At 35.1% G+C, this 23,928-nt stretch overlaps 1 protein-coding gene across 1 annotated transcript in view; it reads right to left on the bottom strand.

The window, feature by feature from the left end:
- Positions 1 to 23,928, bottom strand: part of LOC126828086 (FYVE, RhoGEF and PH domain-containing protein 2) — an 81,886-nt gene that overhangs the window by 41,076 nt on the left and 16,882 nt on the right. The window contains exon 2 of the mRNA XM_050557664.1: positions 11,085 to 11,111. Within this exon, the coding sequence (XP_050413621.1) occupies positions 11,085 to 11,111 (27 nt within the window). The remainder of the gene's footprint in view (positions 1 to 11,084; positions 11,112 to 23,928) is intronic.

Raw genomic sequence — 23,928 nt, 5'->3', positions numbered from 1 at the left:
GATGTTACGAAAAACGGAAGTCTCATGTACACATCGACGTGCACGTAAAAAAACCTCAGACATTTTGAATTTGAAATAAGAGAAGGCCGTAGTAGTGTCGATGTCCGAGCAAAATTTCCCGCATAGCACACTGTATGGTGTATGCCCGTCTTCATTAGTCTATTTAGTGCAGAACAGTAAGACATTAAACCCCATTTCATTTCATTTCATTTCATTGCAGTATGGGGCTTATACTCTTTCGGATGTTACGGAAAATGAAAGTCCCGTGTACACATCAATGTACATGCAAAAGAACCCGAGACATTTTGAATTTGAAATAAAGTAAGCTGTAGTGTTGCTGTCCAGGCAAAATTTCCCTCATAGCACACTGTATGGTGTATGCCCGTCTTCATTAGCCCAGTTCGGAGCAGAACAGTAGGACGTTAAACCCCATTTCATTTCATTGCAGTATGGGGCTTATACTCTTTCGGATGTTACGAAAAACAGAAGTCCCGTGTACACATCGACGTGCACGTAAAAGAAGCCTAGACATTTAGAAATTGAAATAAGAGTAGGCCATGGTGTTGATGTCCAGGCAAAATTTTCCTCATACATGTAGCACAGTGTATGGTGTTTGCCCATCTTCATTAGCCCAGTGGGTGTAGAACAGTAGGACACTAAACCCTATTTCATTTCATTTTCGCTTTTCGGTTTGTATTTTCTAGAACACTTTTTCAAAAATATAACGACTTCTCCTCAACACAATACTTCAGTCATTTGGAGACAAACATATGGACATTTTTATTCCTATGGTTACCTGTATGAGGTAGGAGAATTTTGCCTAAACAGCAGTGCTTCTGTCTAAGAACTGGGACTATTCTATGATTTCCAGCTAATGAGAGCGAGAGAGAGAAATGGGGTTTAACGTCCATTCGACACAAATTAGGTCCTTTCGGGACTAGCATATGGTTCAATTTCATTTCAATAATTCGCTTGAGTGTAGTGGCCTTTAGTAGAGGAAACCTGAGGGCCCGGAATAAACCCACAAGGTTGGACAGATGACCCTACTCATTGTCATGTACAAGCGGGGAATCAAAACCATGCCACTAGACTCAATGACTCTTTCGGCCATCCAACCCCTAATTTATTAATGAAAGAAAAAATCTTATTGCTTGAGGTTTAATCAAAAATAAATCAAGTCTATGAGGAAGAAACCTGACTTGACACTATCTAATAATTTTGAATGCATTCAATTAAATTCTTTTGTGCATGAATGTTCCTATTTTACGACTTGTATTAATGATTCAGTAAAGCGCTTTATAAAAGTACACATTCACATGTTAATGTTTCATGTTTGGCACTGCACAAAGTCCACAGAGTCTAAGCTTTTAAAATCTTAATATCTACTTTTAGCAAAACATATTCTTATTAAGACCCAAAATAACTGATTCTTGGATCAAGCTCAGATCTCTACAACAAAGGCCAATTACTCTAGAATTAAAAACCGATAAAAACTTAGTCACTTGAACATATTTTTGGCTTTTTGCCTCGTTAAAGATTTCACCATTTACGACAAAATGATATTAACATACATTATGCAAGAGCTAAATCTGCCTATTGCAGGTCTTTCTTTAGGCCTGAAATGTTATCTAAATTATTAATTAGACATTAATTAACTTATCCAGGCCATAATCAACTCTCGATGGCATCGGATACTCAAGATTTTAACTAGATTAAAAAGGTTCATCATTACAAATTTAATTTAAAAAATGGGAAATCGAGGCTAAGACCTGATTATACCAGTGCCCTGGTTACCACTGTGCACACATCTTGTCAAAACTACAAACAATGATAACTTGCCTGAGAATGAAGTAATTTGAATGAAATTTTCAGTATTTTCTTTTTTTATCATCTTTTTTAATTATTATAGCAAGAATAACCAATTCTTTATTAAACTCTTAACTAATGTATCTTTAAACATACTTCTTTATACAAAATATTTTTGGCTTTTTGCCTCATTGTTATAGATTTCACCTCTTACGACAAAATGATATTAACAAAATAAAAAACACCAGTGAAATAAATTGGCAAATCTATAATTTATGCGATAGAGAAAAACTTCCTTGTTAGAATCAGTGAAAGGTACTTGCAATTGAGATAACAAAGATAAATTTCAATTTTTTTTTTAGATATGGAGGTACAAAGAGCATTATGTTTTTCATTTCATTATGCAAACGCGTAATTCAGTAGTTTATTGTTCTTAAATTTATCAATCCCAATCATATATTTCTGACCAATGTCTAGGTCATATGTTACTTTATTATTGTTTAATTCTATTTTTAATTTCAAATCTATATTTTAATATTCATTAATGCTTGGTTAGCTATTAAATGCAGACAGCAATTAATCTATTCATAACAAAACACAACACAAGTTATATATGGATATAACTAGTTCGAACTATTATTTAATAACAATGTTTCATAACACATATTTTGTTATGAATAGTTAAAGGAGCTAAATCGCTAATATTTGGGAACTAGAAATTAACACAAATGATGAGCAACGGATATAATAATGTAATATGAATGTATATAAACTGATTTACATTCAATAGTCTTCGTTTTTACTCTAATTTCAAATAAATTATGTTGGCGAAATACAACAGAAGTCTCAATCGAATGGTAATTTCTATCGGTCTACACCAATAGTATTGCGCATGCTCTCCAGATAAGAATATGGCGCTACCATTTGACGTGACTTGTGCAATATGTCTAACCTCGTTCTTCGAGTCCCTTGTTACAAATGGCGCTGAAACGCATTATGGTACACAATTCGTGTACCAATGGTAAAATGTTTATTTTGTCTTAAATATTGGATATCAGAAGCTAATCTTTTCCCGGTAAGATCACAACACCAATCTTGATTTAAATTGACAAATAATTCGTGTTTTCAATGTCAAAGATTTTGGATGATATTAAGTTAGATACTAAGCTACTTTAAACCGTGCTTCTTGATGTTATTTAAAGAATTGATTAGTGTAGCACTATGGCCCTTGAGACAATTTTGGCTCTTTATAAAATTGTCTCTTCAATTTGGTCTATAAAGTCAAATCATAAGTACTAAATGAACGTGGTTATAGTTGTTCGTAAAAAACAGTGATGTTTTAGTTAAATTATAATCATTGTCAAAATAGTCCACAAATTCTAGCTGTTTATTGACCTATGGTCAGTTGACCAAAAATAGGTAATGTTGCCTGTCTTGTTTGTGGGAAATATAGATTTTTATTCCTTATATGGCGTGGAAATTCACGTCAAGGTTATTAAAGACCTGGGAAAGTAGGGGGTATAAATTAGGGTGTAGAGGAGAGCTAGATTAGAGCTCACCCAGAGATTCTTACCAGTCATTATATATTTGAGAACGAGGAACCTGCAAAGTTATTTCCAGTTTACTAATAAAGCTGTGAAATCATTGTTGCTGTAGTATTATTTACGATCACAAGGAACACAACAAATAAAGAAGTCCGGTAGTTCTACATTAGCAATTAATCTGTCAGTCAGTTTAAATTATGACAGGTTGGTAACTAAAGTGGTTGATCTCTTAAGTTTCTTTAACTGTTGTTTTATATGCCTTATATAAGACTTAATCCTTCAATAATTATATGTTTATGTCAACACCTTTTAAAATAAACTAATTTATATAAAAAGACAAAAGTATGTAAGATAAATCATTAGTTGGAGTCCAGCTGAAGGAACCTATATAATAGTTGGAGGTCCGATTTATAGGAAATTATAAGTTGTTAAATTGTTGCTGTTAATTATTTTCTCCTGAAATAAAGTGTTGAAGATCCATTCCAAGAATCTGTATTCATTTCTGATACTTAGAGTACACACGTCAATGAGCTAGCCTGAAAGTTGAAAGGTGTTATATTTGTCACGAGTTAATCCAAGCTTAACTTGGTTATTTAATTAAGAAAACAAAACTCAAACATCAATGGTAGATAATCCCCAGACTTGGATTAAATCAGATTAAAATGAGGTCCATCAATAGATTTATAGATCGTGTTGGCTTGTAACAGTGTTCGAATGTTGTGAAATTTTCAATTCATCATTTAAATACTTAAACATACATTATGCAAGAGCTAAATCTGTCTATTGCAGGTCTTTCTTTAGGCCTGAAATGTTATCTAAATTATTAATTAGACATCAATTCACCTATCCAGACCATAATCGTCACTAGATGGCATCGCCAGCCTGCGATCTTTAGTGGATTATGAGCAGATTTACAGCATAACTTTCCTTCACGATTTAACGATTAAATGGATAATCAAGACTATGCTGTTTATCTTACTGACTTTAGTAATGATGATCGAGGCTAGGCGGAAATTTCAATCGCTTAGTTCTCGGTTCATAGTGAATCGATTTGAATGAAATTTTTAAGCAAATTGCCTTTACATTATCTAGTTTTTAACTATTATAGTAAGAACTGCCAACTCGTTATCGATTCTCCCATAATGTATCTTTAATAGAATTGAACCATTGCTGAAATGGTATTCCTTATAGGAGATTCAGCTTTTACAATATTGTAATTGGCAAGGGATTCAAAACGACTATCAGAAATGAAATGAAATGAAATGGGGTTTAACGTCCTACTTTTCTGCTCCTAACTGAGCTAATGAAGACAGGCATACGCCATACAGTGTGCTACGAGGGAAATTTTGCCCGGACAGCTACACTATGGCCTACTCTTATATCGAATTCCATCTGTCAAGGGATCTTTTACGTGCATGCCAATGTGGACACGGGACCTCGGTTTTTCGTTCAATCCGAATGACTAGACAGCTGTCCTTGTCAGGCCCTTTGTCCTGCATCACTGACAAGGGGAGCCAGGCCGTAAAAATCGGGATGAACTTTCTCGGCCAATGCAGGGATCGAACACCCGACCTCCAATCTAGCGTCTGACCCACTAAACCACCGTGATCCCCAAAACAACTATCAGTGGGTATGAATATATTTAATGATATACGACCAAAACGAGCAAAATAAAGTCAGAACATTGATTTTCATTCTTACATCATCTAAATAAAGTTGCAACAATCATTCAATGAATTTCTTTCTTAAATCATCAAAATTTTACAACTAGGCAAAGGATGTAAATCAGATCATTTAGTTTTGTTTCCAAGGAATATCACAGGAACAACTCCGGATGTCTGTATAGAACTTTTTGTACAGACATTAAGTAGTTGTTCCTTTTGTTACAAGTACTTACAAATTTCTCAATTGAATAACTTTTGTGTTTCATAGAAACAAATTAGATTTAGTTTTCGTGGGAAAGTGCAGGATCTTGTTTTTTTTTTCTTTTGACAAATACAAAAAAAAAAAGTGTCGAGCAGAGTAAAAACATGTCAACATTTGTAATTTAGAAAGCTGTTCAATTTGACTTTGAATTACAAACTACACACCCAGAAACCATGAATTTGATTTAGATTTTGTGCAAATATGACCAGGTAGTAATTAACCCAGCCATTCACCTGATATTAGGGAATAGATGTACACCACAACTTGTCTCCCACGATGGATTATCTATAGTAAGTTAACAATGGTCAGCTATGACAGAGATTAGAGACAATTAGTAGTAATGAGATAATCCACCTATAAACATAACATAATCAAGGCCCAAATAGTCAACTTACATGTAGTAAATGAATGAATGGATGTCAATTAAATACTACCCCTTAACATCTATAAAATATTATTAAGTTTAAATATATATAATTATTGTTTATTGTTACCAAGTAACCTCTAGTATATTAAACTGTTTCAATGGCATTTAGTAATTGAACTAGAGTATACAGTTCACAATTCTATGGAATACAATCACTGCTTATTACTGAGCGACGTTTCGACTAGGCTTCTCTAGCCATTATCAAGCCATGATAAAAAAAAGAAGCCTAGTCGAAACGTCGCTCAGTAATAAGCAGTAATTGGATTCCATAGAATTGTGACCTGTATACTCTAGTATATTAGAGGAAGATTGTAGATCATCTGCGATATCACCTCGGTGGAAGCGGACGTAAAATACAACTAACTCACACACACACACACACACACACAGATCATAGGCAGTTGACAATAGGCAGGCAGCAGGACAGACTGAAGGGCAGGTCTCTGATAAATTATTTCTTATCGCCCTTTTTATTGTGATTTTTTAGTCACATACACAATTAAAAACATAAATTAACGAGTCGTGTAAAAAGAAATTGACATTTGTATTTTAGAAAGCCGTTCAATTTGACTTCAAATTACAAACTACACCCCCAGAAACCATAATTTGTTTTAGATTTTTTGACACATGCACAAATAATAAATAAAGAATTGAAAAGTGCAAAAACAAATTGACATTTGTAATTTAGAAAGCTGTTCAATTTGACTTCAAATTACAAACTACACCCCAGAAACGATGAACTTATAGACTCATTGAAAGCGTACTCGAAAATCATGTAGTAAATAAAGAGGATATGTATTAACAGGAAATGATGAATAGAGTGTACTTTACTTATATCTGACATATTCAAATTATAAAATTATATATGTTATTACTTCATCATCTCTTCTGCGTTCTATTAATATATTATTCTAACCTCGTTTTACTGTCTTCATTACCCTTGGCAGTTGGAATTCAATATAAGAGTAGGCCGTAATGCTGCTGCCCGGGCAAAATTTCCCTCATAGCACACTGTATGGTGTATGCCCTTCTTCATTAGCCTAGTATAGGATCAGAACAGTAGGTCGTTAAATCCCATTTCATTTCATTTCTGTCTTCATTAATGAAATGGGGTTTAACGTCCTACTGTTCTGCTCCTAACCTAGGCTAATGAAGACGGGCATACGCCATACTGTGTGCTATGAGGGAAATTTTGCCTGGACAGTGGCACTACGGCCTACTCTTATATCAAATTCCAACTGCCAAGGGATCTTTTACGTGCATGCCAATGTGTACATAGGACCTCAGTTTTTTGTCCTATCCGAATGAATAGACAGCTGTCCTTGTCAACCCTCCGACCTGCATCACTGACAAGGGGAAACCACGCCGGAAAATCCGGATGAACTTTCTTGGCCAATGCAGGGATTGAATTCCCGACCTCCAGGTTAGCGAGCCAGCGTTTTAACCACTTAGCCACCGTGATCCCCATATCTAGCTATCAAACAACGTATGTCACCCTCATAGCACACTGCATGGCATATGCCCATCTTCATTAACCCAGTCGGAGTAGAACAGCGGGATGTTTAAAACACATTTCATTCAGTAATCAAACAAGGTATGTCACCCTACCTAATGGTCAGATCTATTTCAGAAGGCCATCTGCAGATTTCCCCAAGGTCACAAGATGTAAATAGGGTTAGGGTATGTGATTGTTGCCGAGGATTGTGGGCTAGGTTTATGGTAAGGCTTAAGGTTAGGTCTTGGATTAGGTTTATGTATATTTTCACAAAATATTTAAAAAAAAAAGTTTCTGTCATTTAAATTATTGACCCGAAACCCAAAAGGAATTTTCATTTGTTCATTGTTGTATGCAGCAAAAACGAGTGCACAGTGTAAAAAGTACTAAAGAGTAAAGTATTAGCCTATGATTAATCAAAATGAAGTTACTGGATGAAAAAAAAAATCTCCTGGATTCTCCTGTATTTTCATTGCTGGTCTCCTGTTTTTTTCATATCCTGGGGGATGACACGTCTGGTTTAGGGTTAGTGCTAGCCCTGTTTATATCTCGTGACCTTGAGGAAATCAGCAGGTGGCCATTTGATATAGATCTAACCAATACCTAAAATCCAACCATATAAGCACTATTCTAGTTATAATTGATAATTGATATTTGCATTAAAGCGATAATTTCATATTTTTAAGTTATATTTTTAAAATGTATTAAAATAAAGCCTTAAAATAGATGGTATCTATAAACAGTTCTACCTTGTTAAAGAATAATCCTATTAATCCTATAATTCACTATTGCCAGTTGAGAAATTGAAGATAGCTATTCCATGGGGGTTGGGGGAATATTTCCGGGGTGAATGATTTTTAAGTGTGAGAATGATACCTATGATCGTATAATAGTGAGTTGACAACCTACTGAGCAAAAGACATAGAAATAATTATGTTTTGACTTTCTTTCTCACTTTAAGCATGAAATGTGGAAATTCTATGAAAATGGAATGATTATTAATTTTTTGATAAGTTGAATAATGAGGTGGTTTATGCATCATAATGTTTTTGGGGTTATATGACCCATTTATCAAATAATTAGGTTGTGTCAGACATCATCCCTCTATCATTATGTCTTCTAGGTTGTAGATTAACCTAGTTTTTAAATAATGAGTGTACCCACAAAGCACTTGACATGTTAAACAATGTAAATTGAGAGAGAGAGAGAGAGGGAGGGAGAGAGAGAGAGAGAGAGGGTTTAACTCCAATTGACACAAACTAGGTCATTTTGGAACTAACATATGGTTCAATTTTATTTCAATAATTCGCTTGCACATAGGAGTCTTTAGCAGTGGGAGATAATCGGAGGATCCGGAGAAAACCCACGAGGTTGAACAGTTGACTCTACTTCTTGTCACGTACAAGTGGATAATTGAAACCACGCCACTTGACTCAATGACAGGCCCTATGATTTCATGGCTCATGTGTACACGTTAAACCACTAGACCACCCAACCCCCCTTAAATAATATGAGTCTCAAGCCTGGAAATATGGCATCTGCCACAGACATTGTCAGACACAACAAATTCAGGCTTTGTCAGGCACAATCCCTCTATCTGGTGTCTGTCAATATGTCTTTTACCTATTCAAATTAGACTAACCTAGTTTTAAAATGATATGTGTCACTCTCAAGCCTGGAAATCAGGCCCCTGTTTCAGACATTGTCAGGTGCCATTCCAGACATTGTCAGGTGCTGTTTCAGACTTTGTCAGACACTATCTCTGATGTCTGTCATTTTGTCTGCCACAGATTTGTCTTTTTTCAGTGTTTTTAATGATAGTATTAACACAAGTCTGGGCACATAGTTCAAAATAGCCCTAATTCAAAATTTATAAATAAAATGATTATTTCCTGGTCTGTATATCAGTGTTTTGTACAACAGTTATGACTAACTTATAAAATTTATCTAAATTATAATAAATCATTGATCAATGTTATGCATGAGGCATTGTATGAACTTTCAAGAACGTAGGTGAGGACATAAAAAGAGCCCTCGACAGTTGGAATTTGATGAAGAATTGGTGCAAATGATTTTCAAAGTTATTATTCATTCTACCTTCTAAATGAAAAACATTTGTGGACAGGTCCTTCAGTGTTGGTTCGATCCCTGCATTGGCCGAGAAAGTTCATCCAGATTTTCCGGTGTGGTTCCCCCTTGTCAGTGATGCAGGACGGAGGGCCTGACAAGGACAGCTGTCTAGTCCTTTGGATGAGACGAAAAACTGAGGTCCTGTGTATATATTGGAATGCACGTAAAAGATCCCCTGACGATTGGAATTCGATATAAGAGTAGGCGATAGTGCTGCTGCCCGGGCAAAATTTTCTCCCATAGCACACTGTATGGCGTATGCCCGTTTTCATTAGCCCAGTATAGGAGCAGAACAGTAGGACGTTAAACCCCATTTCATTTCATTTCATTTCCTTCAGTGTTGTCTGTCCATGGCTATGGATTGATTTACCCGACAGTATAAAAAAACTCTAAATCTCAAGATAGTTTTATGAAATCACTAAAAAGGTATCACTTTCAAAGGACCTTCACGAATTAATGTATCATTAGTATAGTATATTTATGTACATTATAAATTATATATTTTATTAATTGAACAGTGCCACTGAATGTATATATTGCAGTAATGAGCGCTATATTAAATGTAATAATCTTAAACTTAAAATTAAACGACAACGTCCGTGTAAATTTCCCTCAAGGCAAATTCCACAGCATATGCCTGCCTTCAGTAGCCTGGTTGGTGCAGAAAAGTAGGATGTTAAACCCCATGTCATTTCATTTATAATACAGTTTCCACCAGGGGATCAAAAAACCACTGATATCACATAAAGACTATGGTACCCAATTATACCACAGCCAAATAATATGCTACATCAATTGAATTATTAACAAATTAGGTTTACAAAAGCATGACATTATTGATGTTGGTAATCTAATTTATAATGTCTGTTTCAAATTAAATAATTTGAAGAGCACAGATATTACATAAATGGTTTCATGTCAGGGGGTTGGATGGCCGAATGGTTAGCATGTGCGCGCTGTATCATAAGGCCTGTCATTGAGTCAACTGGTGTTGTTTCCATTCCCTGGTTGTACGTGACAAGGAGTAGGGTCGCCTGTCCAACCTGGTGGGTTTTCTCCAGGTCCTCCGGTTTCCACCCACTAATAAAGACCCCTGCGCGCAAGCGAATTATTGAAATAAAATTAAACCATATGTTAGTCCCGAAATGACCTAGTTTGTGTCGAGTGGAGGTTAACCTCTCTCTCTCTCTCTCTCTCTCTCTCTCTCTCTCTCTCTCAATTCTATGGAATGTAATTACTGCTTATTACTGAGAGAGAAATGGGGTTTAACGTCCACTCGACACCAACTGGGTCATTTCGGGACTAACATATGGTTCAATTTTATTTCAATAACTTGCTTGTGCGTAGAGGTCTTTCTGTGGGGGAAAACCAAAGGACCTGGAGAAAACCTAATTCTTGTCACATACAAGTAGAAAATCAAAACCACACCAGTTGACTCAATGACAGGTCTTATGATACAGCAATGTTGCTCAGTAAGAAACTGACATATTCCATAGTATTGTCAACTGAGTAGATATTACATAATACCAAATTAAATGTCAAACGTAATTTGTGTAAAATATCACAACGGAAGTCATATGTAACCAAGACTAAACAGCTTTGATCAAGGAATATCAGTGTTAGGTTACCGTAGCCGAGAAGTAGGAAAAAATCTATACCATTACCACTTTCAGTTTCCCCTGGTCTAACCTCTAATCCTAATTGACAAAAAATTACACAACTTCCTCACATCAAACAAGAAGAAAGAGAAAACTACCTGCTTCAGTTGACAGAATAACACCATCTAATATCAAGAGGAAATAAATTATAGCTGAACTTTGATCCCACGACCTTTCACCCCAACTTAAATATCATGTTAAAACGTATATCTATAAGTAATGCATCTCTACATGTATTTCAATATGGAGTGAGTTTTAAGGGTTTATTATAATTCAACTTGACATAATAATTTTTTATAAAGCCAAATTCATACATAAACCTCTTATAATAGTACATTATACATGTAAGGCCAGACCAGTAGGACTGGATTTACAAAAAACGCTATACAGTATCCTAGTGGCAATATGACTGGGTTTACAAGCTAATTTTTTTCGAATTTACACACCTGTTTTGTTTTTTTTTAATAAGAGAGAGAGAGAGAGAGAGAGAGAGATTAACATTACCTGGACAATGGTCATTAAGGGGACTACCATATGGTTTAGTTCATTATTTCAACAAATTATTTGCATGTATAGGTCTTTAAAAGTTCTGGAGGACCCGGAAAAAAACCTAAGTTGTTCCTTACCATTATAAAATTATTTGAAAGATTTTCGTTATTATCAAATTATTCAAAAGATGTTCCTACTATTATTATTATTATCTAACCGTTATTAATTTATTCACAAGATGTGATTACCATTATTAAATTATTTCAAAGTTGCGCTTTGATCATATTATTTGAAAGATGTGCTTACCGTTATCAAATTATTTCCAAATACAGAATGTTTTACTGAACTTGTTTCAATCACAAAATCCATGGAAACATTTAGCCATTACAATATGACACACAACATGTCGCAATGAAATACACTGAATAAATGTATTCTAGTGAGTCTATGAGGAAGTAAAAAAGTTTTGGCAAGGGTTCACATCAGTGTTGCTATTTCAAATTTATTCTTGTCAGACATTTTGACCGAAGACAAAGGGGCACAATTATCGTTATTTAAGTAGACGGATTCAGATCACAATTTAAATTCATGTGTCAACAAAATATTCAAATTCGTACATTTAATAACCTATGTAACTCATGAAAACAGTGTACCGGAAAGTGTTGAGGGAGAAATGGGGTTTAACGTCCACTTGACACAAACTAGATCATTTCGAGACTAACATATGGTTCCATTTATTTCCATAATTCGTTTACGCGTAGGGGTCTTTAGCAGTGGGATGAAACCGGAGGACCCGGAGAAAATCCACGAGGTTGGACAGGCGACTCTACTCCTTGTCACGTACAACCGGGGAATCAAAACAACGCCAGTTGACTCGATGACAGACCTTATGATACAGCGTGCACACGCTAACCATTCGGCCACCCAACCCCCTGTACTTGGGAGAAGTTCAAAACTAAAATTCACAAACTGACAAAAAATAATAATTGTCCTCTAAGTATTATTTTGGGGTTCAAATAATAAAATTCCCACTGCTAAAGACCCCTAACATGTAGGTGTACATGTAAGTGATTTGCTGGAATTAAATTGTAGCATATTGACCTAGTTTGTGGGGAGCTAAGTCGCTAGTCTGGAGGGCTCGTGTTCGATCCCTGGATTTTCCGACATGGTTTCTTCTTGTCAGTGGTATGGAGGGCCTGACAAGGACAGCTGTCTAGTAATTCTGATGGCATGAAAAAACGAGGTCCCGTGTATACATTAGTGTGCATGTAAAAGATCCTTTGGCAGTTGGAATTCGATATAAGAGTAGGCCATAGTACCGCTGCTGGGGCACACTGTATGGCATATCCCCATCATCATTAGTCCAGTCTGAGCAGAACAGTAGGACATTAAACCCCATTTCATTTCATTTTATTTACTTAGTTTGTTGTTGTTCTTAGCGTTTAACGTCCGCTTCCACCGAAGGTGATATCGCAGACAAGTTCATTTTAATGATCTTAGCGCACGCGCAGGGGTCTTTGCTGTGGGAGGAAACCGGAGTACCCGGAGTAAACCCACGAGGTTGAGAAGGCGCCCCTATCTCCAAGCCACATACGCTCACACCTGGGATCGAAACCACAGCCGCAAGCCAGAGGTGACCGGCCAACTAGAGGTCGAAGCGTGACACTCTAGACCACTAGGCCATGTTTCAAATGGAGGTTAAATCCCACTTCTGTATCTCTCTCTCAACTTATAAAGAAATAAGATGGCTTTATGAACAGTGTTTATTGAATGGAGACTTGATAAAGACTGTTATACAGAAACAAGATGGCTTTATGAACAGTGTTTATTGAATGGATAAAGACTGTTATAAAGGTATTACTATACAGGAAAGAGAATGATAGAATATGAGTCACAAAAGTTCAATGACTACTATGCTCTTTTCGTGTATTAAACTACTGGTATAGAATACTAAACAGGAAATATGGTCAGTCCCTTCTCACATAGTTGTGAAATAGAGGGTTGGCAAGTCCTAGTGGTCTAGAGTGTTGCGCTTCGACCACTAGCTGGCCGGTCACCTCTGGCTTGCGGTCGTGGTTTCGATCCCTGGTGTGAGCGTATGTTTTCAAGCAGAATAAAATCATAATGAGTAAATAAACTGCAGTCAGTGAATCCTAATCAGCATTGTTTTCATTTTTTATAATTCAGCTTTAAGGGGAAGACTAACGATTCTCAACAAGGTTTCCATAAATCTTAAATATATATTCAGAAATAAACCCCTCTGTAACACAAGCAGAAATGTTTTTGTAAGCGAGAAATTAATTCTTATTAAAATCAGAAGTGACATAGTTGGTTCAACACACTCACTATAGTCTCTATAGAAAGCATACAGGTTTGGCATAAGTTTACAAAATCTGATCTAAAGGGCTGTTTATTAGGATATTATAAACACAAATTTATTAATTTTTTTTAACATTTAATACACAAAGCCGTAGTGTAAATTTTAAACTGGTTCACCTTAGCCGTCTGAAGGTCAGAATAGTTAAACTGGTTTGGCTTATAGTATGTGTGAACGCAACACGATGCGGTCTTAAAAACCCCAGCGATTATGAACTGGTTTAAAAATAAGCGTCTGAACGGGCTATAAGGCGCACACATCAAACCATTGGACAGACCAATAAATCTAAGACACACACATTAAACCATTGGACAGACCAACCAACCCTCTACTACACATCAGTAAGTGTTATATCTAATCTAATTGTTGACAATGACTTCATGTTTTATTCAGGATATCTGAGTGGTATCTAGCAAGACATTTACCTCACTAATGACAATATCTATACTACATAGACCCACAAGGAAGTAATAAGAGAGAGAGAGAAAGAAAGAGAAATAGAGAGAGAGAGGGAGGGGGGTAGCGGTGGGAGGAAACCGGAGGACCCGGAGGAAACGCACTAGGTTGGACAGGCGACCCTACTCCTTGTCACGTACAACTGGGGAGTCGAAACCCTGCCAGTTGACTCAATGACCTGTGTATACATTGGTGTGCATGTAAAAGATCCCTTGGCGGTTGGAATTTGATATAAGAGTAGGCAGTAGCGCCGCTGCCAGGGCAAAATTTCCCTCATAGCACACTGTATGGCATATGCCCGTCTTCATTAGCCCAGTATAGGAGCTGAACAGTAGGACGTTTTCATTTCATTTCATTTCAATATTTAGAGTTATAGTCCTCTGATGATATACATCCACCTTGTTTTTTTGGCTGTAACCATGTCAATTATTCAGTCAATGTCCAACCAATATTGCTTTGAATTTTTTATGTCCACAGGTGGGGAGGGGGCGTGTGTGTTGTGTTGCCTACACACACTCCCTTCTGGCATCGCCACTGCTTCACTACAAAGATATTTAATATAATTTACAGAGAATTCAGAACTAAAACAGTTGTCAGTAGAAAAAGGAAATAAATGAAAATCAATAATGCGGTCAATAAATAGTTCCTGGCTCCTCTTATTTCCCTGTTTTCATTGACTTACTAAATACATTACTCACTAGTATAGTTGGCATAAAATTACCATTACGCTTCTATACAATTGATTTTCAGGCATTAAGACAGACAATTCCTAGCTCTCAAGTTTCGTGATTGAATTTTTCTTTGACTACAGAATAAAATGGAATTATCAAAGTAAAGATGACCAGACGGAATAAAATAGTAGATATATTCTGAACAAATTATGAAATGAAACTGGGTGTAGCGTCCTACTTTTGAGCATTAACTGGGCTAATGAAGGTGACCATGCCATACACCATGTAGTGTGATGTTAGCGATAATCTCCCCTGAAGGTAGCGTTTCAGCCTACAGTTATTCTAATTCCAACTGCGAAGAGTTCTTTTACATGTACGCCAATGAGTACAGGCCTGGAAATAACGGTTTTAGATGTACCTGACAAAATGTCAGGAACTAATGAAATAGTACCTGACATTTTTAAACTTCGTACCAGACATGTATTAATAATATCAATAAAAAAGACAAATCGGTGCCGGGCAAAATGACAGGCGCCAGAGGTTCTGTGCCTGACAAACCCTGAATTTGTGCCTGACATTGTCTGTGACAGGTGCCTTATTTCCAGGCTTGCGATTTTACTGGTGCATATTGAATCTTGAGCCTCTAAATCAATTTTTTTTTTTTTCACTTCAGTAATTAAACTGTCACTTTTAATTAAACACCCTTAAATTGTTTTGGTCATTTTTTTAATCCATATAAATATCGTGATATAAAACAGTTTTATTTCTTTGACTTCAACAGGATTAAATATTTAATAGCCATAGAAATATCAATTATTCTGTTGATGTCTTGGTAAATAAAAGGAATATAGGATACACAGACATAAATTTATAAACCAATTATAAAATGTATGTCACTATTATATAAGAAATGACCAGTCAGACTACCGGTATTTATCACTGTAAATAAATTGTAACAAAGATATACATGTAATATCTAATTGTGACATCTCGACAAGCCTTGTCATCTGCTAAATATTTATAAATCAAATAGGGTTTAACATCCTACTGTTCTGTTCCTACTGGGCTAATGAAGACAGGCATACGCTATGCAGTGTACTATGAGGGAAATTTTGCCCAGACAGTGGCATTACAGCCTACTCTTTTATCGAATTCCAACTACCAAGCTATCTTTTACGTGCACGCCAATATGTACATGGTACATGTACCTCAGGTTTTTGTCCCATCCAAATGACTAGACAGCTGTCCTTGTCAGGCCCCCCATCCTGCACCACTGACAACCAATCAATCAATCAACACAGAATTTGTATAGCACAACAATACTTCGATAAAGTTCCTAATGCGCTTTAAAGTTTATGTGGATTCTTTTAGTGTTTATTATTGTATAGTACGCTATACAGGGCAAAACTTTTCTCATAGCCCACTTTATGGCGTATACTCGTCTTCAATAGCCCAGTCGAAAGAAAAAAACAGTAGGATGTTAAACCCCATTTCTTTTCATTTCTTAAAGACAACTTATACTAATCTACATGACATCCTGCAAAAGACCTACATAGACTAGTAATCTAATTCCAATTCCTAAAAATCTATTTACAGAAACCTTTGAAACAACACAAATTTGTGGGAGTTCATTAATGAGGTTCTATTCAAGAGTCTTAATTTCCTTAAAACAAGTAGATCTATTAGACGTGTCAATCAATATTGATTGATTGGGGATAATCAGGTGTTCTTCAAGTCTCTCGTTAATATCATTAATTGCAGTCAGTTTGTCCGTCTAAAACAATGGTCGTCAATTACTAAGATGTCTTAAATCTTCCTCTATGGATGGGTGGGTGTCGCGTTGGGTTTTGATAAATTAATGGGATAACAAGGCACTGTCCTTTTTTTCAAATTTCATTTGAGATTTCTGATAGGATAAAAGGATATATTCTAGATTAGCTCCCCTTAAGGATGGGTGGGTGTCGGGTCGGATTTAAATGGCTTAATGAAGCTTAATAGTCTTCTTTGTCCTTTTTTTTCAAACTTAATTAAGAACCATTTGATTGGGTACAAGAATATTATTGTGGATTATCTCCCCTTATTGGAAACAAAAATAGCGAAATGAAATGAAATGGGGTTTTAACATCTTACTGTTATGCACCAACCCGTTCAATGGAGATGGGTATGCTTTTGTCAAGTGATCTTAACTTTCCGCCAATAGTATACATGGTAACTCGTTTTTTGTCCCATCCAATTGACAAGACACTTTTTCTTGCAAATTATATGAAAAGGAAAGGTGTTTGTATTTTTTTAGCCCATTCAATATAACTGTTTAATACATGAAATGAAATAGGGGTTAAAGGTCCTACTGTTCTGCTCCCAATGGGTTAATGAAGACGGAATATAATATACATACATGTATATTGGTCACGAAGTACTGAATATGATAGACGAAATACAGTGTGGATTATTTTATTTGACCTAATTTAATCAGTATTTTAATACTTAACAAATGTGTTTTTACTAAAAACAACAAAACTAGACCTACAAAGCTGTTCTGCTATTTCACTGATTCCTTTTAGCAATCAAACGATGTATGTCAACCTACCCAGTGTTACACCCAAAAGCCAATCATATAACCACTATCTAGTTGTAATTACTAACTGATATTTGCATTTTGCATGAAATGTGGTAATTTTTATGGAAATTAAATTGTTTGAGGGGCGAAATAACTTGAAAAGTGACTCATGTTAAATTGGCCATTTCTTGGAAATGGCTTATATTAGAAACTAATTTGTTCTATGAATATATCAATACTTTTATCTATAAAGGTTATGAATAAATATCTAATAATATGAAAAATTTACGTAGTTAAAAAAACTAATTTTGTCTTTTTTTACTGCCGTAAATTGTTAAATTCATATTTTCAATTATGTATAATGTGAAGCCCTAATAACATTTAACACATTACACAGCAAAGATGATATATTAGTTATAATTACTATTAATTTATATACAAGCACCTGTATATATCACATCTGTTACCCTGTATATCATTGTGATATATAGTCCGTACTGTATATACATGTAGATTACTGTGGTATATCAGTGGGTATACATATAGTCAATTACTGTTGTATATTATTGTGATGTATAGTGTGTATACATGTAGATTACTGTTGTATATCATTGTGATATACAATGTGCATACATGACACATGTAGATTACTGTTGTATATCATTGTAATATACAGTGAGTATACATGGAGTCAATTACTGTTGTATATTATTGTGATATACAGTGTGTATATACAGTGTGCATATAAGTAGATTACTGTTGTATATTATTGTGATATACAGTGTGCATGTAGTGAGCATTTTTATGGACAAGCTGTGCTATACAAAAACTCATTATTATTACTGTTGTATATTATTGCAATATGTAGTGTGCATACATATACATTACTGTTGCATATTATTGTGATATACAGTATATATACATGTAGATTACTGTTGTATTGTGACATACAGTGTACATACATACATGTATTGATTACTGTTGTATTGTGATATACTGTTTGCATACATACATGTATTGATTACTGCATTCTTACTCTCTATACAATCTATTTTTCTTTTTTCACTTATAAATGAAATGAAATGAAATGAAATGAAATGGAGGTTTAATGTTCAACTTTCTGCACAAACAGGGATTATAAAGAAAGGTATAAATATATATATAAATATACCAATCAGTGCGCTGTGAGGGCAAATTTGCCCAGACATCTGCGGTTTAGCTCTTTACACAATTCTAATCGCCAGGGTTTTTTTTTACGTGCACGCCAAAGTTTCCTCACCTCCTTAACAAACCCATACCTCCGAAAACTGTACTTCAACAATAAACCCTGTCCAATATGCACAAAGCTACTAAAAGTAAAATTCGCACCTTGGTGGAGAATTGACTTGATTAATTCGCTAGCGTTTTATGAATATTTCATTGTTCTTTTATTGTCTTGTCACTGGTTTATGACACATGACCTTGCCTTCAGGCTCTAGGTATGTTTATATTTCGTGCATGAATTTGTTAGTTTATCTTTGACAAAGAAACATACATACATGTACATACTCATTAACAATAAGAAACTTACTGACGTTGTACAAGGTATTCAAAATATTAAAGATACATTATGTAAGATTTATATAAAGTGCTTTAGGTTGATATGAGAGGAAATATAAATGAAATGAAATGGTGTTTAACATCCTACTGTTCTGCTCCTACTGGGTTAATAAGACGGGCATATGCCATGCAGCGTGTGCTATGAAGGAAATTTTGCCCGGGCAGCGACACTATGGCCTACTTTTATAATGAATTCGACTGTCAAGGGATCTGTTAAGGCACACCAATGTATACAAGGGTCCTTGGTTTATCATCCCATCCAAACAACAAGACAGCTCTCCTTGTCAGACCATTTAATCTGTACCACTGACAAGGGGAAACCATGCCGGAAAATCCTGTTGAATTCCCTTGCAAGTTGGAATCCGATATAGGAGTAGGCCGTAGTGCCGTTGTCCGGGCAAAATTTCCCTCACAGCAGGCTTAAAGATACATTATGGGAAATTAGATAACGAGTTGGCAGTTCTCACTATAATAGTTAAAAACTAGATAATGTAAAGGCAATTTGCTGAAAATTTCAGTCAAATTGATCCACTATGAACCGAGAAATAGGGGATCGAAAGTTCCGCATAGCCTCGGTCATCATTACTAAAGTCGGTAAGACAAAAATCATATTCTCGATTATCCATTTAATCGTTAAATCGAGAAGGAAAGTTATGCAGCAAATCAGATCATAATCCAACAATTATCGCAGGCTAGCGTTGACATCGAGAGTTGATTATGGTCTGGATACGTTAATTAATGTTTAATTAATAATTTAGATAACATTTCAGGCCTAAAGAAAGACCAGCAATAGGCAGATTTAGCTCTTGCATAATGTATGTTTAACTGTATGGCCTATGCCCGTCTTTATTAGTCCAATTCGAAGCAGAACAGTAGGACATTAAACCACATTTCATTTCATTTGTACCACTGGTAAAATGTTTATTTTGTCTTAAATATTGGATATCAGAAGCCCATCTTTTCCCCAGTAAGATCACAACATCAATGTTGATTTAAATTAACAAATAATTTGTGTTTTCAATGTCGAAGACTGTGGATGATATTAAGTTAAAGACTTAGCTACTTTAAAAGTGTCGTATGTAGAATTTGATTACGTGCTAAATGTTTTTTTTGTTTTGAAGATATATTTTTGTTTATCTTATCACATCCAGATGTCTGAAATACATTTACATCACAATCTTTATATTTAACCTCAAAACACATTAATACTATTACAGATTATCTTCTCATCTATTATAAGAAATAAAGTCTTTGATCTTATACTCTCATAATTCTTTAAAACTATTTAAAATAACTTCTGATATATTTCAAGCAATACATGTGTATATTTCTTTAAGTATATAATATGACCAGTATCTTTGTTTTTGTACAGGAGATAACTTTAAAACCTATTTGATATGTTATCACCGATATTTTGTGTTTTTGGGGTGTTTTTTCTATAAGAATGGCCTATTAAAGTTTGGGGAAATTTCCACACTCCTATTCTTGTAAAATACCGAGGGTAGGGGTGGTACCTTTCATTTGTGTGGGACAAAGCGGAAGGCCTGGCAAGGAACAATGTATAGTCGTTTGGATAGGTAAAAAAATCGAGGTCCCGCGTACACATTGGCGTAAACGTAAATGAGCCCTTGTCAGTCGCAATTCAATATGAGATTCGGCCGTAGCGCCGCTGCCTGGGCAATATTACCCTCATAGCACACTGTATGGCATATGGCTGTGTTCATGAGCCCAGTCGGTGCAGAACAGTAGGTCGTTAAACCCTATTTCATTTCATCTGGTTGGATAGCCAAATGGGCAGCATGTGCGCGCTATATCATAAGGTCTGTCATTGAGTCAACTGGCATGGTTTCAATTCCCCGGTTGTACGTGACAAGGAGTAGGGTCGTCTGTCCAACCTCATGCGTTTTCTGTGGGTTTTCTGTGGGTCCTCTGGTTCCCACCCACTGCTAAAGACCCCTACGCGCAAGCGAATTATTGAAATAAAATTAAACCATATGTTAGTCCCAAAATGACCTAGTTTGTGTCAAGTGGATGTTAAACCCCATTTCTCTCTCTCTCTCTCTCTCTCTCTCTCTCATCTGACATGTTGAGAATTAACATATACATGTGTATATTACAGATATCCAGATGCAACACAACAAAAAGGCCTGATATCCTTAAATAAATATGTAAGTAGGCCTCTTTTTTTCACAAATATAAATTTAATATCTATAAATAAAATGCTGATAATTCTGCACTAAACACTGTAGTACAATAATCCACTAGTGAAATAACCCTTCATGCAGAAAGCAAATATCCTTTCTCCAAACCCAAAAATCTATAAAACAAATGACCTATTTTCTTTCCTTAATACAAAATGAATCATTGAAGATGATAGAAAACCCAACTATAGAATACAATAACTCAACAACCCTTCATGCATGATCTAATTTTCCTTTCTCTGAAAACAAAATCTATTAATGAAATGACCTGTTTTCTTTCCCAAATACCAATTGAATTCACTAATAATGAATATTGATCACCATGCAATATAAATATCCACAACCAAATCTATATCTACTAAATTTATATCTTAACAATACAAACCACTCATTATAATCTATCATCCATTTCATTCATTTATCCAATTCATCCCTTTTTCTGTTATTTTTCTCTCTATCCTAAAACAACAGCAATATGGAGGAATTTGTGGAAACGGACGTGTGACTCATTCAATCTTACCCGACATGCACATGCTGGATCCACGGCGACGTGTGCCTCCATTGCACGTACAGAATAGCATGCACGACATACTGGAAACACACACATCACACGATTCCTTTGTGACACTACTGATAATCAGACAGTTAAAGCAGCCTTAACAAGGCACGACTACTACGCGTTGACACATATACAAAATGATAATACATGAATTATGAATGGATAAAAACCATCCAATCCCCATTGTTTTGAAAGTAAATACGAACGAATATATCCACACTATTTTATTTTATTATGATTTTCAACCCTCAAATGAAGAAGATTTTATAGGAAAAGGGATCAATTTACGTCAAAAGGGGTTTTATAAAAATTTATTGATTTTTGAGATGTGTGTCTGGTGAGTACGTTTCTATGGTGACTAAGTCGTGAAAAGAGATCAATATTTAGTTGTAACTTATTCTGTTACATCTTTGTATAGCGGAGACTATAGATGGATGCCGTCTGTGAAGATATAACAATAGCCAATAGTTCATCACACTGTCCACCATATTACCAGTTAATTGTTGTTGGCGGGGAGGTCAAGCCATTATTGTTTGATTGGGGTATTTATATGTATGTAAACAAATGAGCAATATATATGTGTTAATTAATGATAATATCTGATAAATTCTCTCTAATGCATTATTGACCTGTAGTGTCTAGTCATTCAGATGGGACAAAAACAAAGATGTCTTGTGTACATACATGTAGAGTACATGTTAAATAACCACTGACAGATGGAATTTTAAATAAGAGTTTTCCTCTCATATTAAAGTCCATGGCGTATGTTCGTCTTCATTAGCCCAGGGAGCCATGGTGGCTAAGGTCGCGGGTTCAATCCTGGTGTTGGCCGAGAAAGTTTATCTGGATTTTACAGCATGGTTTCTCCTTGTCAGTGGTGCAGGACGGAGGGCCTGACAAGGACAGCTGTCTAGTTGATCGTATGGGGCGAAAAACCTCGGTCTCGTCCATATCAATCAATATCCATGTTTTTATCATTTTTGGTTTTGTTTTCTACTGTTTAATAAATATTTTGGGTATACTTATATTATATATAGTTATATTGTATATTATTCGTAAAATACACTATCAGAAATTAAATGGGTGTATTCCAAGTTATTTTTTTATTCTAACAGAGAATATATGTGCTGGCAGTGTATCCAAAGAATTGGTATATAAAACCACATGGTTCCTTTGTTCGTCTCGAAAACAATAAAACAGTATAAAATACTATAAACACTTTTATGTCATATACATGTACTATCATCAAAAGATATTTTTAGCATTATATAATCTTTCATGCTTTTTATTCTTTTGTTCCAATTCACATTAATTTAATGAAATCTAGTAACAAAGGTTTGTCATGTAAACAAATGTCTAAACAATAATTTATATAACATTTGAAGCCAAAAGAAAAGCATGCAATAGGCAGATTTAGCTCTTACATAATGTATGTTTAATATAATTTAATACAATAAAAGAGGAAGAAACTGACATGGGTTAGAATAATAGGATATCCCTGGAGAGTATGAGTGGGTGGATTTCATATTAATGTCAAATTTTACATAGCAGGTCAATTGTAGGAACGTTTGACATTTATGTTCAATTTATTATTCAATAGCTTTTTTATTTTTTTATATATTCAAATCTTGTATTATAAACCATCCATTGGGATTATATGATTATTAATATATTATATGATTTCAAACGACTTTGATTACCGTACTTATCTTGTGTGACAGGATGGCAGGATGCACTTATTGGTAATCTCTAACTTTGACCAATTCAGTCAAAGGGCAGAATCACTTTAAACAAAATCCTATTATTAACATTTTTACATATGAATGGTCAATATCGTTAGTGTATCAAATAATTATTTTAACAAATATTCCATCATGTGTCTATTACGGATAAAAAGTATATTATGATTACCACGGTAACCCATGGTACCATACAATGTGTCTACAACTGATGAAAAGTATATTATAATTACCACAGTAAACCATCGTATTATGTGGCTATTACTGATAGAAAGTATATTATAATTAATAATT

Source organism: Patella vulgata, chromosome 7 (assembly GCF_932274485.2).
Source record: "Patella vulgata chromosome 7, xgPatVulg1.2, whole genome shotgun sequence".
Classification (NCBI taxonomy): domain Eukaryota; kingdom Metazoa; phylum Mollusca; class Gastropoda; family Patellidae; genus Patella; species Patella vulgata.
The sequence above is the reverse complement of the archived record's forward strand: the minus strand, read 5'-3'. Positions and strand labels throughout refer to the sequence as shown.